This window comes from Dermacentor silvarum, chromosome 8 (assembly GCF_013339745.2).
Source record: "Dermacentor silvarum isolate Dsil-2018 chromosome 8, BIME_Dsil_1.4, whole genome shotgun sequence".
NCBI classification, from domain to species: domain Eukaryota; kingdom Metazoa; phylum Arthropoda; class Arachnida; order Ixodida; family Ixodidae; genus Dermacentor; species Dermacentor silvarum.
This window is the reverse complement of record NC_051161.1, coordinates 26,105,477-26,117,380: the sequence shown is the minus strand read 5'-3', so window position 1 is coordinate 26,117,380 and position 11,904 is coordinate 26,105,477. Positions and strand designations below refer to the sequence as shown.

The 11,904-nt window shown below is 62.7% G+C and overlaps 4 protein-coding genes across 7 annotated transcripts; 3 read left to right on the top strand and 1 right to left on the bottom strand.

The window, feature by feature from the left end:
- Positions 1 to 50: 50 nt before the first annotated feature.
- LOC119460852 (importin subunit alpha-7) lies at positions 51 to 2,283 on the top strand. The gene is made up of 2 exons (XM_037721957.2): positions 51 to 141; positions 544 to 2,283. The coding sequence occupies exon 2, from the start codon at positions 552 to 554 to the stop codon at positions 2,118 to 2,120; it is 1,569 nt and encodes a 522-aa protein (XP_037577885.1). The 5' UTR covers positions 51 to 141; positions 544 to 551; the 3' UTR covers positions 2,121 to 2,283.
- LOC119460858 (UPF0389 protein CG9231) lies at positions 2,190 to 2,944 on the bottom strand. Its single transcript, XM_037721966.2, has 3 exons — positions 2,779 to 2,944; positions 2,620 to 2,710; positions 2,190 to 2,462 (listed from the first exon to the last, which is right to left on the bottom strand). The coding sequence occupies exons 1-3, from the start codon at positions 2,933 to 2,935 to the stop codon at positions 2,285 to 2,287; spliced, it is 426 nt and encodes a 141-aa protein (XP_037577894.1). The 5' UTR covers positions 2,936 to 2,944; the 3' UTR covers positions 2,190 to 2,284.
- A 124-nt stretch (positions 2,945 to 3,068) lies between these two features.
- On the top strand, positions 3,069 to 9,603 carry LOC119460848 (zinc finger protein 260-like). Of its 4 annotated transcripts, none has more exons than XM_037721949.2 (5): positions 3,069 to 3,206; positions 4,094 to 4,172; positions 4,236 to 4,321; positions 6,765 to 7,184; positions 7,884 to 9,603. In XM_037721949.2, exons 1-5 carry the CDS (start codon positions 3,188 to 3,190, stop codon positions 9,230 to 9,232), a joined length of 1,953 nt encoding a protein of 650 aa, XP_037577877.1. In that variant the 5' UTR covers positions 3,069 to 3,187; the 3' UTR covers positions 9,233 to 9,603. The 4 variants fall into 4 exon arrangements, with proteins under 4 accessions (XP_037577877.1, XP_037577875.1, XP_037577874.1 ...); XM_037721947.2 differs by having other exon boundaries at positions 6,765 to 7,493; XM_037721946.2 differs by having other exon boundaries at positions 6,765 to 7,670.
- A 207-nt stretch (positions 9,604 to 9,810) lies between these two features.
- Positions 9,811 to 11,535, top strand: LOC119460854 (forkhead box protein O6-like). The gene is made up of 2 exons (XM_037721961.2): positions 9,811 to 10,264; positions 10,681 to 11,535. Exons 1-2 carry the CDS (start codon positions 9,938 to 9,940, stop codon positions 11,308 to 11,310), a joined length of 957 nt encoding a protein of 318 aa, XP_037577889.1. The 5' UTR covers positions 9,811 to 9,937; the 3' UTR covers positions 11,311 to 11,535.
- Positions 11,536 to 11,904: the final 369 nt, after the last annotated feature.

Genomic DNA, 11,904 nt, shown 5'->3' with positions numbered 1-11,904 from the left:
CAGAAGTAATAATTTTTTCTTTCCGTCAGGAATCTCACCGTTACCGTACAAATGGTGAGAGAGAAATATGTACCCATAATGCAACTCGCTCAGATTGTGGGAGCTCGGAGGAATCTTCTGCGTTGTGCTGGAAATTAAAAGGTATGCAGTGTTGCACATTCCTGGTGTATGCAGAAAACAATCGCTTTTATTAAATGTAACTTACTGCTATGCCCAATCGGCAATCCGACAGCTTTGCTAGTCGGGGAAAGTGTGCCTCATGTCGTGCCATAGCTACCCTGGTCAGTGCGGCAGACCACTGGCAATATCTGGAGGCTAGCTGCGACGGAGACGTCTGAAGGCCTAGCGTCGACACCGGCGGAGTCGTCGCATTATTTGGGAACAAGTATAGCGGTATGAAGGGGCGACCGCACGCGTAGGCTTGAATTGGTGGCCGAGATCACGACGCGAGTGCCAGTTTTACAGTCGCCAAGCCCGTCTCGCGATTGGGCGCTAAGCCTACGTAGAGTTTGGCCGATCTGAGCTTCGACTGGTTCCATGCAGGTCCGACGATGGCGAGCGGCGGCAACGCGGGGAGCGGCAACAGCCACCGGCTGCGCTACAAGAATGCCGGCCTGGACGCCCAAGAGCTGAGGCGGCGGCGCGAAGAAGAGGGTGTGCAGCTGCGCAAACTGAAGCGCGAAAGTGAGCTGTGCAAAAGACGCAACTTGGGCGCCCCGGAATCGGACGGAGATGGCGGCTCGGGACCCGAGCGAGCGGGCGTCACGGCGGAGATGGTGGCCCAGCTGTATGCCGACAGTCCGGAGCTTCAGCTGCAGGCGACTCAGCGCTTCCGCAAACTTCTGTCTCGCGAGCCGAACCCGCCCATCGACGAGGTCATCGAGACGGGCATCGTGCCGAGGTTCGTTGAGTTCCTGCAGCGGGACGACCACTGCACCTTGCAGTTCGAAGCAGCCTGGGCCCTCACCAACATCGCCTCTGGCACGTCGCTGCAGACGCGGCGCGTGGTCGAAGCCGGCGCAGTGCCTGTGTTCGTGCGCCTCCTGGGCTCGGAGTACGAGGACGTGCAGGAGCAGGCAGTCTGGGCGTTGGGCAACATTGCCGGCGACTCGCCGGAGTGCCGCGACTACGTGCTCGACCAGGGCATCCTGATGCCACTGCTGCAGCTTATCAGCAAGTCTACGCGCACCTCGATGACACGCAACGCCGTGTGGGCGCTCTCCAACCTGTGCCGCGGCAAGAATCCGCCGCCGCGGTTCGAGCAGGTGCAGCCGTGCTTGCCGCTTCTGGCGCGCCTCCTGTACGTCAACGACTTCGACGTGCTGGCCGACGCCTGCTGGGCCCTGTCCTACCTCTCCGACGGCCCCAACGACAAGATACAGGCAGTGATCGACGCGGGCGTTTGCAGGCGGCTTGTGGAACTTCTGATGCACGCCAGCCAGGGCGTAGTGTCGGCCGCGCTGCGAGCCGTCGGCAACATCGTCACCGGCGATGACGCGCAGACGCAGGTGGTGCTTAACTGCAACGCGCTACCCTGTCTGCTGCACCTGCTCTCGTCACCCAAGGAGTCCATACGCAAGGAAGCCTGCTGGACGCTCTCCAACATCACGGCCGGCAACCGGCAGCAGATACAGGCCGTCATCGACGCCAACATCTTTCCCGTGCTGGTCGATGTGCTGTCGCGAGCCGAGCTGAAGACCAAGAAGGAGGCCGCGTGGGCCATCACCAACGCCACGTCGGGTGGCTCTCCCGACCAGGTGCGCTTCCTGGTGCAGCAGGAGTGCGTGGCGCCGCTGTGCGACCTGCTCACTGCGGCCGACCCCAAAGTGGTGCAAGTGGCACTGAACGGACTGGACAACATCCTGCGGCTCGGAGCCCAAGACGCGCAGCAGGGACGGCTCAACCCGTACGCCGTGCTGGTCGAGGAGTGCTTCGGCCTGGACAAGATCGAGTTCCTCCAGTCGCACGAGAACGCCGACATCTACCAGAAGGCCTTCGAGATGATTGAGCACTACTTTGGCACCGAAGAGGAAGACTCGCGCATCGCGCCGCCTGCTCAAGGCGGCCAGTTCCAGTTCGGCCCTGCCCCCGCCGCGGAGGGCGCCGACTACCGCTTCTGACGGGGTCCGCCGCCCCGACGCTAGTCCGCCGCGCTGCTGCTGCTTGTACATAAGAGAGAGTTGAAAGAGGAAGAAAGAAATAAACTGTATTTATTTGCCCGGGGCCCCGCCACCCCTGTGTACATAGAGCCTCGGGGAGGAGAATAAAACTATTTCCCTGCCAGTTACGAGCCTTTCTGTTTTTCGTGCCATTCCAGGTTCATCTTGGCAATGCTGTCGCCGCGCTCATGTCGCCGTCGTCCCGACGAAGCAGCGAGAAATGCACCCATGAGAGTTAAGAACGCCAAAATTAGGTTCAAGTGGATTCGCGCCTTGTTGCGCGTCTTCTCCAGGACACCAGACCTGCGAAATAAGCAAAATCGGCACTGGTAAGAATTCGCCCGTACTAGGAACCGAAAGTCTCAGCCTCACAATGAACTAAAAACTAAAGTAATACGATATTCATCGACTCGATAGCGGTCTTGCTACAAAGGGCCAGTAAAAAACAAATAAATCTTACGGAACAAAGTCTGGAACCTGCCCCTTTGGATATTTCTTGTATAGAGCCAATATCCATTTATCGTAAGCATTGGTCTTGCGCTCCGTCAGACCTGCATAGAAACCACACAGAGGGCTTTAAAGCAGTTTCGGAGAAGACAAATAAATTCGTCACGCTTACGGCTTGCAGAGGACGCACGATCATCGCTGAAGAAGCGAACTTTTGACTGGAGTGCGAAAAGTGCCGCCGCTGGCCTTGAAGCGCAACGGCGTACGCACGGTAAAAAAGTAGCCGCCCTCTGCGAAATAGAAACTGCGAACAGCACGGACGCCGCCATGTTGAATGGTGAGCTCTCGCGAAAGCTCGTCTGGTTCGAGGCTAGGTCTCCCTCCCCGCGAAATCCCCGCGGGGTCGGCGAGAGAGGACATTTTGGATTGTCTGGGGCGAGGCTACGCTTCCCCAAGTTGCCATTGAAGTTGGGCGAGGGAGACAATTAGGCCTTTTTCTTTCGCTTCTCCAGCAAGTTTCGGTGCGTCGGCAAGTTGTTAACCACGGCGAGAAGTCCAGGGATTCGTTATGAATCCAGAAGATGGTTACGAACTCGATGAGTGAGTGCACGAAGTGCTTTTCCTCCGTTTGTTGTTTCCCGCTTGCCAAGCTGTGCTGTGTGATGGAGGCGGTGAGTGAGGGCCGCCGACACAATGAACGCTTCCCTCGCAAGAAAGCGCGTCACTGATGTTTTTTCTCTCTCCACGCGTGCCATCGGGCCGCGGCCCGACCGCTGCTGCGGCCCGCCGGCTCGGGTCTGCCACGGGCCGCAGCGGCCCACTTGTTTCCTTCATGTCGCGCCGACGGAAGAGTTTGGATAAATATCGTCAGAGGTGAGCCAACTCTGGGGCACCCTAGCCTAGCCCGGCTTACGTTGCGAACTTGGCTTCATGCGCCACGGCACGAGCAGTATACACCCCTCCCGCTTTTGCTCTGTCGCGAGTGCGTTAATGTGCGAGCGGACTAAGAGGAAAAACCGTTGAGGATGGCGTACGTATGAACGGCCGGTTATTTTGCTCTGGCTGCCACATTGTACTGGCCGTAATTGTTGACCCAATTTGAGGGTCTATAGTTATCGCGAGCTGCCAGTGTGTGCTGTCGTCGCGTGCGTTTAGCTCGCGGAGGTTGCGTGCTGCTGTTGTATTCGTTGCATTGTAACTTTATTTCGGAAGAACGTGAATATCGTAGTCACTTTGGCGCTGGTAAAATGCCCGATCGCGGAATCTGACAAGAAGCGGCCCTTTGACAGGGAGGGATCGGGCAATGGAAGCTTCTCCCTCACTTTGTTCCCGTCGGCGGCGCTTGTGATTGGGCCGCTCGCGGTCACATGACGCCGTCGGCGCCAATGGCGGCCGCGCGTCGCACGGTCCGTCCGCTGCCGATGTGTCGCCTTCGTTGTGGCGCGTGCTGCAAGCTTGCTGACCGATCGACGCCTCGATGTACGCAGGTCTTGCTTTGAGGGTGCCGGCGCAGCGTCTGGTAGAAGGCTCGTCCATCGCAGGCCTGTCACTGAACGGCGGCTCCGGGTAAGTCTCGCCGTGCGATCGCGGTTGGCGTCCTGGACTTAGCGCGCGTCTCGTTGTCGGCAGGGTGCCCGTGACCAGCAGCGTCGGCACGGTGGGGACTGCTGAGGCCGCGGCCGTGGAGCACCAGGCAGCGGACACGTCGACACCCGGTAAGTGTCCCGCTGAGCGGGCTTGGTTCCCTTGTGGCCCGTGGTGGCGTGCCTTGGTGATGGTGGTGGTGCGAGGTTGCCTCGGGTGGGCCGCATGCGCACACACACAAGCAGACGATCGCGAGACACCCGCGTGATGAGAAAGAAAAAGAAAGATATCCCCCCTCCTTCCTTGTTTGTTACGTTTTCTTTTCCCTCCTTGGTTTTTGTCGTGTGGCGGCGGAGCAGCGCGCGTTATGTGTCCGGCGGCAGCGGCCTTCTTCTCCTTGGTTGGTTGGCGGAGGCAGGCACACCACGACCGCACCAGGGCGGGCGCCGGCGCCCCTGGTGAAGGGAGCTTGCCTTGCAGGGCGCATGGCGGAGGCCGGCCCCAGCAGCTGCCACCGCTGCCCACTGTGCCCATTCGCCACCGAGTCGGTGGCCGACTTCTGCAAGCACATGTGCGTGCACACGGACGCCCGCGGCAACTGCTCCATGTGCGACAAGTTGTTGGGGGCCAAGGCGGAGGCTGCGGCGACGGGCAAGCTGAGCTGCTGCGTGTGCGGGGAGGCCTTCGCCGACAGTGGAGGCCTGCAGGGCCATCTGCGTGCGCATGTGGCGGCGTGCCAGGCGTGCGGGGCGGCCTTCCCACAGCGGGCCCAGCTGGAGGCCCATCAGCGGGCCTGCCACGGAGGCTGGGTCCTGGCCACCGGCGCGGCGACTACGACGGCGGCAGCGGGGGGTCGGGGTGGCCGGGGGGCGGCGCGCGAGGGCCGGGAGCGACCGTTTGGCTGCGCCACGTGCGGCAAGGCGTTTGCCCAGAAGGTCCACCTGGAGAACCACGTGCGCATCCACACGGGCGAGCGACCCTTTGCCTGCTCGGTCTGCGGCAAGAGCTTCAGCCGGAAGGAGCACATTGGGCGGCACATGCGCACCCACACGGGGGAGCGGCCTTTTTGCTGTTTTACCTGTAGCAAGAGGTTCAGCCAGAAGGTGCACCTGGAGAGCCACGTGCGCATCCACACGGGCGAGCGACCCTTTGTGTGCAGCACGTGCGGCAAGGCGTTTGGTCGCAAGGAGCACATAGAGCGGCACGTGCGCATCCACACGGGGGAGCGGGCCTTCCTGTGCACGGCCTGCGGCAAGGCCTTCTCCCAGAAGGTGCACCTGGAGAACCATGTGCGCATCCACACGGGAGAGCGCCCTTTCCGGTGTTCTGCTTGCGGGAAAGCATTTCGCCAGAAAGAGTACATCAAGCGGCACATGCGCACCCACACGGGCGAGCGGCCCTTTGCCTGCCCCACGTGCGGGAAGGCCTTCCGCCAGAAGTCGCACGTGGACCGCCATGCACGCACCCACCAGCCGCCCAAGGGGGCCAAGCCGCTCTTCTTCCCGGCCAAGGAGCTCTAGAGGCGCTTATCCGCTGTGTTACCTGCAGGCGTACCCCCAACCCGATGCCCGCTCTGCCCTCCCGACTGTGGCGGGGCGGGGCGGGCTGGGCCCGCTGCCTGCGGCCTGTGCGGCTTGGCCTTTGCCCAGCGGGGTGCCCTGGAGGCGCACCTGCGGGCCTGCCCGGGGCCCCCCGAGGGCCTTCGCCTGCTGCTGGGACCGCCACCCCCCGCCCCGCTGCAGCACCCTCCCTCCACTGCTGCTGCTGGAACTCCCCACCCACCGGCTGAGCGGCCCTTCGGCTGCTCAGCATGCGGCAAGCACTTCGGCCGGAAGGAGCACATTGACCGGCACATGCGGACGCACACGGACGAGCGCACCTTTGCCTGTGCCGTGTGTGGCAAGTCGTTCCGGCAGAAGGTGCACCTGGCGCGTCACGTGCGCATCCACACGGGCGAGCGGCCGTTTGCATGCGCCGTCTGCGGCAAGAGCTTCAGCCGCAAAGAGCACATTGGGCGGCACATGCGCACGCACACGGGCGAGCGGCCCTTTTGCTGCCCGACGTGCGGCAAGGCGTTTGCCCAGAAGGCCCACCTGGAGAACCACGTGCGCATCCACACGGGCGAGCGCCCTTTTGCCTGCGCCGCCTGCGGCAAGGCCTTCCGCCAGAAGGAGCACATCCACCGGCACATGCGCACGCACACAGGTGAGCGCCCTTTCCACTGCGCCGCCTGCGGCAAGTCCTTCCGCCAGAAGTCCCACGTCGAGCGCCACCTGCGCACGCACGCCCGCCCGCCCACGCAGCAGCCCCAGCATCGCCACAAGAAGACCACGACGTCCTTCCTACCACTGTGCGCCCCCCAGCCAACGACGGCGGCAGCAGCAGCAGCCCCGCCACCATTCGTGCCACCCTGTACCTAAGCGCGCAATAAAGCCACCTCCATCACCAACCGGTCAGTGTCCTCTCTTATCTGTACCAAGCACACAGACACGTGCATGCATGCCGCCACCACGTGGTCAACATTGTTGGGGGGAGGGGGGCTGGGTTTCAGGTCTGATTGCGGGTCCTTTGCAGGCATGGCGGAAGGTGGAGAGGAGAAGCCACGCTGCCCGCTGTGCCCGTTTGCCACGGACAACATGGACGAGATGAACAAGCACGTGGCCCTGCACCAAGTGGCAGCTGTGCAGCAGCAGCAGCAGCAACAACAGCAGCAGCAACAGCAGCAGGCGGCAGCGGCAGCCGCGGCGGCAGCAGCGGTGGCGGCGGCGTGCGGCATGTGCCCAGATGGCAAGGAAACGGCGGTGACCCTGTACGGGTGCGGGGTGTGCGCCAAGGCTTTTGCCCTGAAGGAGGAGCTGGACGAGCACATGCAGAGCCACGCCAGCCGGCTGTTCAGCTGTGCAGTGTGTGGGGCGATATTCGTGGATAAGGAGCACTTGGAAGGGCACATGCGCACGCACGCCCCACCGGAGGTGTTTAGCTATGGCGGGCCGGGTAAGCCCCCCCTTTGCTCGTCGTCCTCTTGCCCGACCGCCGAGGGGCCTCGGGGCAAGAAGCGGCCCTTTGTGTGCCCCACGTGCGGCAAGGCATTCCGCCGCAAAGAGCACGTAGAGAGGCACTTGAAGATGCACACGGGGGAGCGTAACTTCGGCTGCGCCACGTGCGGCAAGTCGTTTAGTCAGAAGGTACACTTAGAGAATCACGTGCGGATACACACCGGCGAGCGGCCCTTCAGCTGCCACGTGTGCGGCAAGGCCTTCCGGCGCAAGGAACACATCGGCCGCCACATGAAGACACACACAGGTGAACGGCCCTTCTGCTGCTCTGTCTGCGCCAAGCCCTTTGGCCAGCGGGCCCACTTGCTCAACCACCTGACCATACATTCTGGAGAGCGCCCCTTTAGCTGCGCCACGTGCCAGCGCACCTTCCGCCTGAGGGAGCACGCGGAGCGCCACGCGCGCACCCACGCCCCGCCCACAGGTGGGTGCTGCCCCCCCTGCCACGCAGACACGCACACAGACCCAAGCGCCCTCTCTACGTCTCTCTCATAAAGTGGAAATACCCCTCCCCACCCTCCCCGACCCCCGCCTGCATGCCGAGCCCCACTAACCGCGGCCCCACAAGTAACACGCTCGCTGCTCCCTCGGCTGGGGCGCCCTGGCTCGCCTGACGCGCGTCCCTCCCCTTTTGCAGAGGGACCCAAGGAGTCCAAGGCCCTGGTGCGGCTCCACAAGGGACCCATTGCCACCACGACAGCCACGGCCACCATGGTGGACCCGTCTGCAGCCACCACGCACCGCTGCCCCCTCTGCCCCTTCGCAACAACCTCAGTGAATGACTTCTGCAAGCATGTGGTGCTGCATGCTGAGGGCCGCTCTAATTGCACTGTCTGTGACAAGAAAGAGGTGGTCGAGCCCCTTGAGGCCCCTAAGCCAGGACCTGGGGTGGTTACTGTGGCGACCGTGGCCCCACCTTCACCCCAACGCTGTGGCGTGTGTGGTGAGACATTTGGAGACGTCACTGCACTGCAGTGCCACATTCGCAGCTGCCACACGGAGCCCGCTGGTGCCACCCAGCTGCTTTGGAGCTGCTCCTTCTGTGGTCTCGTGTTTAGCCAGAAGGCCCAGCTGGACACACACATGGCTGGCCACATGGCTGTGAGCGATCGTACCCCGTGGACCGCGACAGCACGCACTGTAGAGCCACTAGCCAAGCCGAAGGAACGGCCCTACACGTGCCCGACGTGCGCAAAGACCTTCTGCCAGAAGGCCCACCTGGAGAACCACTTGCGCATCCACACGGGTGAACGCCCCTTCAGCTGCACCGTGTGCGGCAAGGCATTCCGGCGCAAAGAGCACATTGGACGCCACATGCGCATCCACACAGGGGAGCGGCCCTTCTGCTGCCCGCATTGCGGCAAGCGCTTCAGCCAGAAGGTGCACCTGGAGAGCCACGTGCGCATCCACACTGGGGAGCGGCCTTTCAGCTGCTCGGCCTGTGGCAAGACCTTCACTCGCAAGGAGCACATTGAGCGGCACATCAAGACACACACTGGTGAGCGCATGTTTGTCTGCTCGTCGTGTGGCAAGTCCTTCAACCAGAAGGCCCACCTGGAGAGCCACATGCGGACACACACAGGCGAGCGCCCCTTCAACTGCTCGCCGTGCGGCAAAACGTTCCGCCAGAAGGTGCAGCTGGAGCGCCACAGCCGTACCCATGCTCCGCAGCTTCTGCAGATGCCTCCTCAGCAGCAAGCACCTCAGCAACAGCAGCAGCAGCAGCCCGGCTGCTCCGAGGAGCAGCAACAGCAGCAGAGAGTGCCCCTGTGCATACCGGGCTGTCCGACATGTGGCAAGGCCTTCTGTTGCCACCTTGAGCCTGGGCTCAACATTCGCAACCTTCTGGGTGAAGCCGCAGCTCAGCAGCAGCAGCAACAGCAGCAGCAACAGCAGCAACAACAACAACAACAGCAGCAACAGCAGCAGCAGTGTGCCGTGCAGGACCCAGTGGCCAAGGCAACTGCAGCTGCAGGGCCTCTGTAGCCTCGCCTTGAGATCCTTATTTTGACTGTTACAGACTTGAGTGACTCCGGTGGCGGGTGTTTGTCCTTGTTCCCCCTTTCTAAAGTGCGCGCGCGTTGTGAGCGCGTAAACCGTGGCTTTGATGATGAAAAAGAAAAAAAAAAGAAACCTTTTTGCTGTTATATGCCTTCAGTGTAAGTTAACATTCTCCATTGCCCATTTTTAGCCTGTTTGACCACAATAAAGGAGCTTTGACACACGCCTGCTAGCTCGGATTGCAGTAACCGCGAGGTGTGCAGGATGTGATCACGATTGTTCAATGAATAGGCTGTATACGCAATTTTTGCGGGAATGTTTGCAACGTTGGAGGAAATAGAGAATGATGCCAATAACGCACACGTCTCGAGCGGCCACTTGACGCGCGGCCTCCTCGCCCAACGGTGCGCTCGAGTAGCGGCGCTTGCGGGCGGGGAGGAGCGGCCTTGGGCGCGCGGTCTGTGGCGCGTGCCGCTGGGCGGCGCCAGCTGGCCGCGCGCGCGGCTCGTGGCGTGACGTCAGTAGCCGCGTCGCAGCAGCCGCGGCGGCGGCTCCGCCCGGCAGTCGGGGACTCGTGCCCGTACCTCGATAGTGCGCGTTTGATCGGCTGCCTTCGGGTGGCCACTGTGCCCCATGGATTACGGCGCGGATCATCTCGGATTACGGCGGACCTGATCGCTGACACGCGCCATGGACCGGCTGGCTGATGTCGAGCCGGGCTTCGAGCCGCAGACGCGTGCCCGCTCCAACACTTGGCCGCTGCCGCGGCCCGACAATTACGGCGGCGATGAGAAGGCGGGCCCGCAGGAGAGCCCCTTCGGTGAGGCGGGCGCCCCGAAAAAGAATTCGTCGCGGCGCAATGCCTGGGGCAACATGTCCTACGCGGACCTGATTACGCAAGCCATCCAGAGCGCACCCGAGAAACGCCTCACGCTGTCACAGATCTACGAGTGGATGGTGCAGAACGTGCCCTATTTCAAGGACAAGGGCGACAGCAACAGCTCCGCCGGCTGGAAGGTAAGACGTGGCCGGCGTTAGGGCTAGCGGCCCCGACGGCCATGACGACTTGTTGCGCCGATCGCAACTTGGCCGCCGGGGTTCTTTCCACGCGCCGCCCCTCTCGCTCGCCAGGCCTCTCCTGCCAAGACCTTCGGGGCGTTTTCGGTGTCACGTGACTTTCGCGCACGTGACGGCTCGCCGGCTTCGACCCAAAGGGGTGACCTTGGCCCACGCGTGTTCGCGAGCCGCCGTTGGCATGGCGACGCGGCCTTCGGGCGCTATGCCAACGCGCGTGCTCATCTGAACGGAGGGGGGAGGTGGCCTGGCGGTTGGGAGGGGGGGTGCGTGTGTTGCATGTGCGCGGTGTGGGGTTCGGACCCACCTCCTCGCGATGATCGAGACTGACCCCGGCCTGGGTCGTTGTCCCCTCGCAGAACTCGATCCGGCACAACCTGTCGCTGCACAGCCGATTCATGCGAGTCCAGAACGAAGGTGCCGGCAAGAGCTCGTGGTGGATGCTGAACCCGGACGCGAAACCTGGCAAGGCAGCACGACGCCGGGCAACCTCTATGGAGACGCCTCGCTACGAGAAAAAGCGGGGCCGACTCAAGAAGAAGCTGGAAGCCCTGCGCGCGTCTCCGAGTCCGTCCTCGTCGGAGGGCCCCTTGGACCCGTTCCCCGAGTCACCGCCAGCTAGTCGGCTAGACCTGCAGCACTGCAGCCCGCTGGCACCGCTGCCCGGCTCGCCGTCTGCGTGGCCGCCCCAGCCGCTGATGCCGGTGGACCGGTACGGCGCCGGCCCGCTGGCTGATACGCTCACCCAGTCCATGACCCTGGGCGACCGGCACGACACCGTGCCACCGCCGCCGATGGGGCCCTCCGCGTCGCAGGTGATGGGTCGTCTGCTAACGTTCAACGACCACCTTCCTCACGACCTGGACCTCGACCTGGACGCCGTGCCAGGTCTGCACTGCGACGTCGACCAGGTGATTCAACACGAGCTCAGCGTGGACGGAAACCTGGACTTCAACTTCGACTCGCATGCCAGGCCCTGGGTCCACTGACACTCTAGTCCCCGTGCCAAGTATCCCTGTGTACATAGCTCCCCTCACTTGTTGTATATACATATATTATATATTTACGCCGCCGCCGTGCCTCGTGAGCGGCCAGTCCGTCCACGCGCGGAACACTTGTTACTACGACGTTAAGCTTGCGTCCCGTTGTGTACATACGCCCTTTAGCTGTTGTACTCGACCAGAGCATTGAAATAAAAGTACTCCTTGTTGCCATTGCCGCACCCTGAGTGCACGCTCGCGGCGGCCCTGAGCGCGAGGCCGTCGCCGGACTGCGTGGGCGGCGCATGACGCAAAGCGCTGACGTCGATCGGAGCGGCTACCGCGCGCCGCGCGGTCCATGGCCGCCGCCGCCGCTGTCAACGGGCCGTCGAACCGTCGGCCGAGATCACGGCCTCGCCGTGACAACGCCTCGATAAGGCTCCTGCTGCGCGCATGTCGAGGCTGCCGCGCGCAGCAGAATGCAGGTGCGCGCGCGCGGAATTCATGATCGCCGCCACGTCGCACGAGGCAACCTGTTGCTGCACTGCTGCTAAGCGCGCGCGCGCGTCATAATCTTGAGGAAAGCTCGCACGCGCATGTGAA

Excerpts from the sequence above, each read along its gene's own strand:
- LOC119460852 (XM_037721957.2), top strand. The coding sequence starts at position 552 with ATGGCGAGCGGCGGCAACGCGGGGAGCGGCAACAGCCACCGGCTGCGC.
- LOC119460858 (XM_037721966.2), bottom strand. The coding sequence starts at position 2,935 with ATGGCGGCGTCCGTGCTGTTCGCAGTTTCTATTTCGCAGAGGGCGGCT. Across the intron at positions 2,711-2,778 it reads TCGTGCGTCCTCTGCAAGCC|GTCTGACGGAGCGCAAGACC; the intron begins GTAAGCGTGACG and ends GTTTCTATGCAG. Across the intron at positions 2,463-2,619 it reads CAGGTTCCAGACTTTGTTCC|GTCTGGTGTCCTGGAGAAGA; the intron begins GTAAGATTTATT and ends CTTATTTCGCAG.
- LOC119460848 (XM_037721946.2), top strand. Across the intron at positions 4,322-6,764 it reads AGCGGACACGTCGACACCCG|GCATGGCGGAAGGTGGAGAG; the intron begins GTAAGTGTCCCG and ends GGTCCTTTGCAG. Across the intron at positions 7,671-7,883 it reads CACCCACGCCCCGCCCACAG|AGGGACCCAAGGAGTCCAAG; the intron begins GTGGGTGCTGCC and ends CCCCTTTTGCAG.
- LOC119460854 (XM_037721961.2), top strand. The coding sequence starts at position 9,938 with ATGGACCGGCTGGCTGATGTCGAGCCGGGCTTCGAGCCGCAGACGCGT. Across the intron at positions 10,265-10,680 it reads ACAGCTCCGCCGGCTGGAAG|AACTCGATCCGGCACAACCT; the intron begins GTAAGACGTGGC and ends GTCCCCTCGCAG.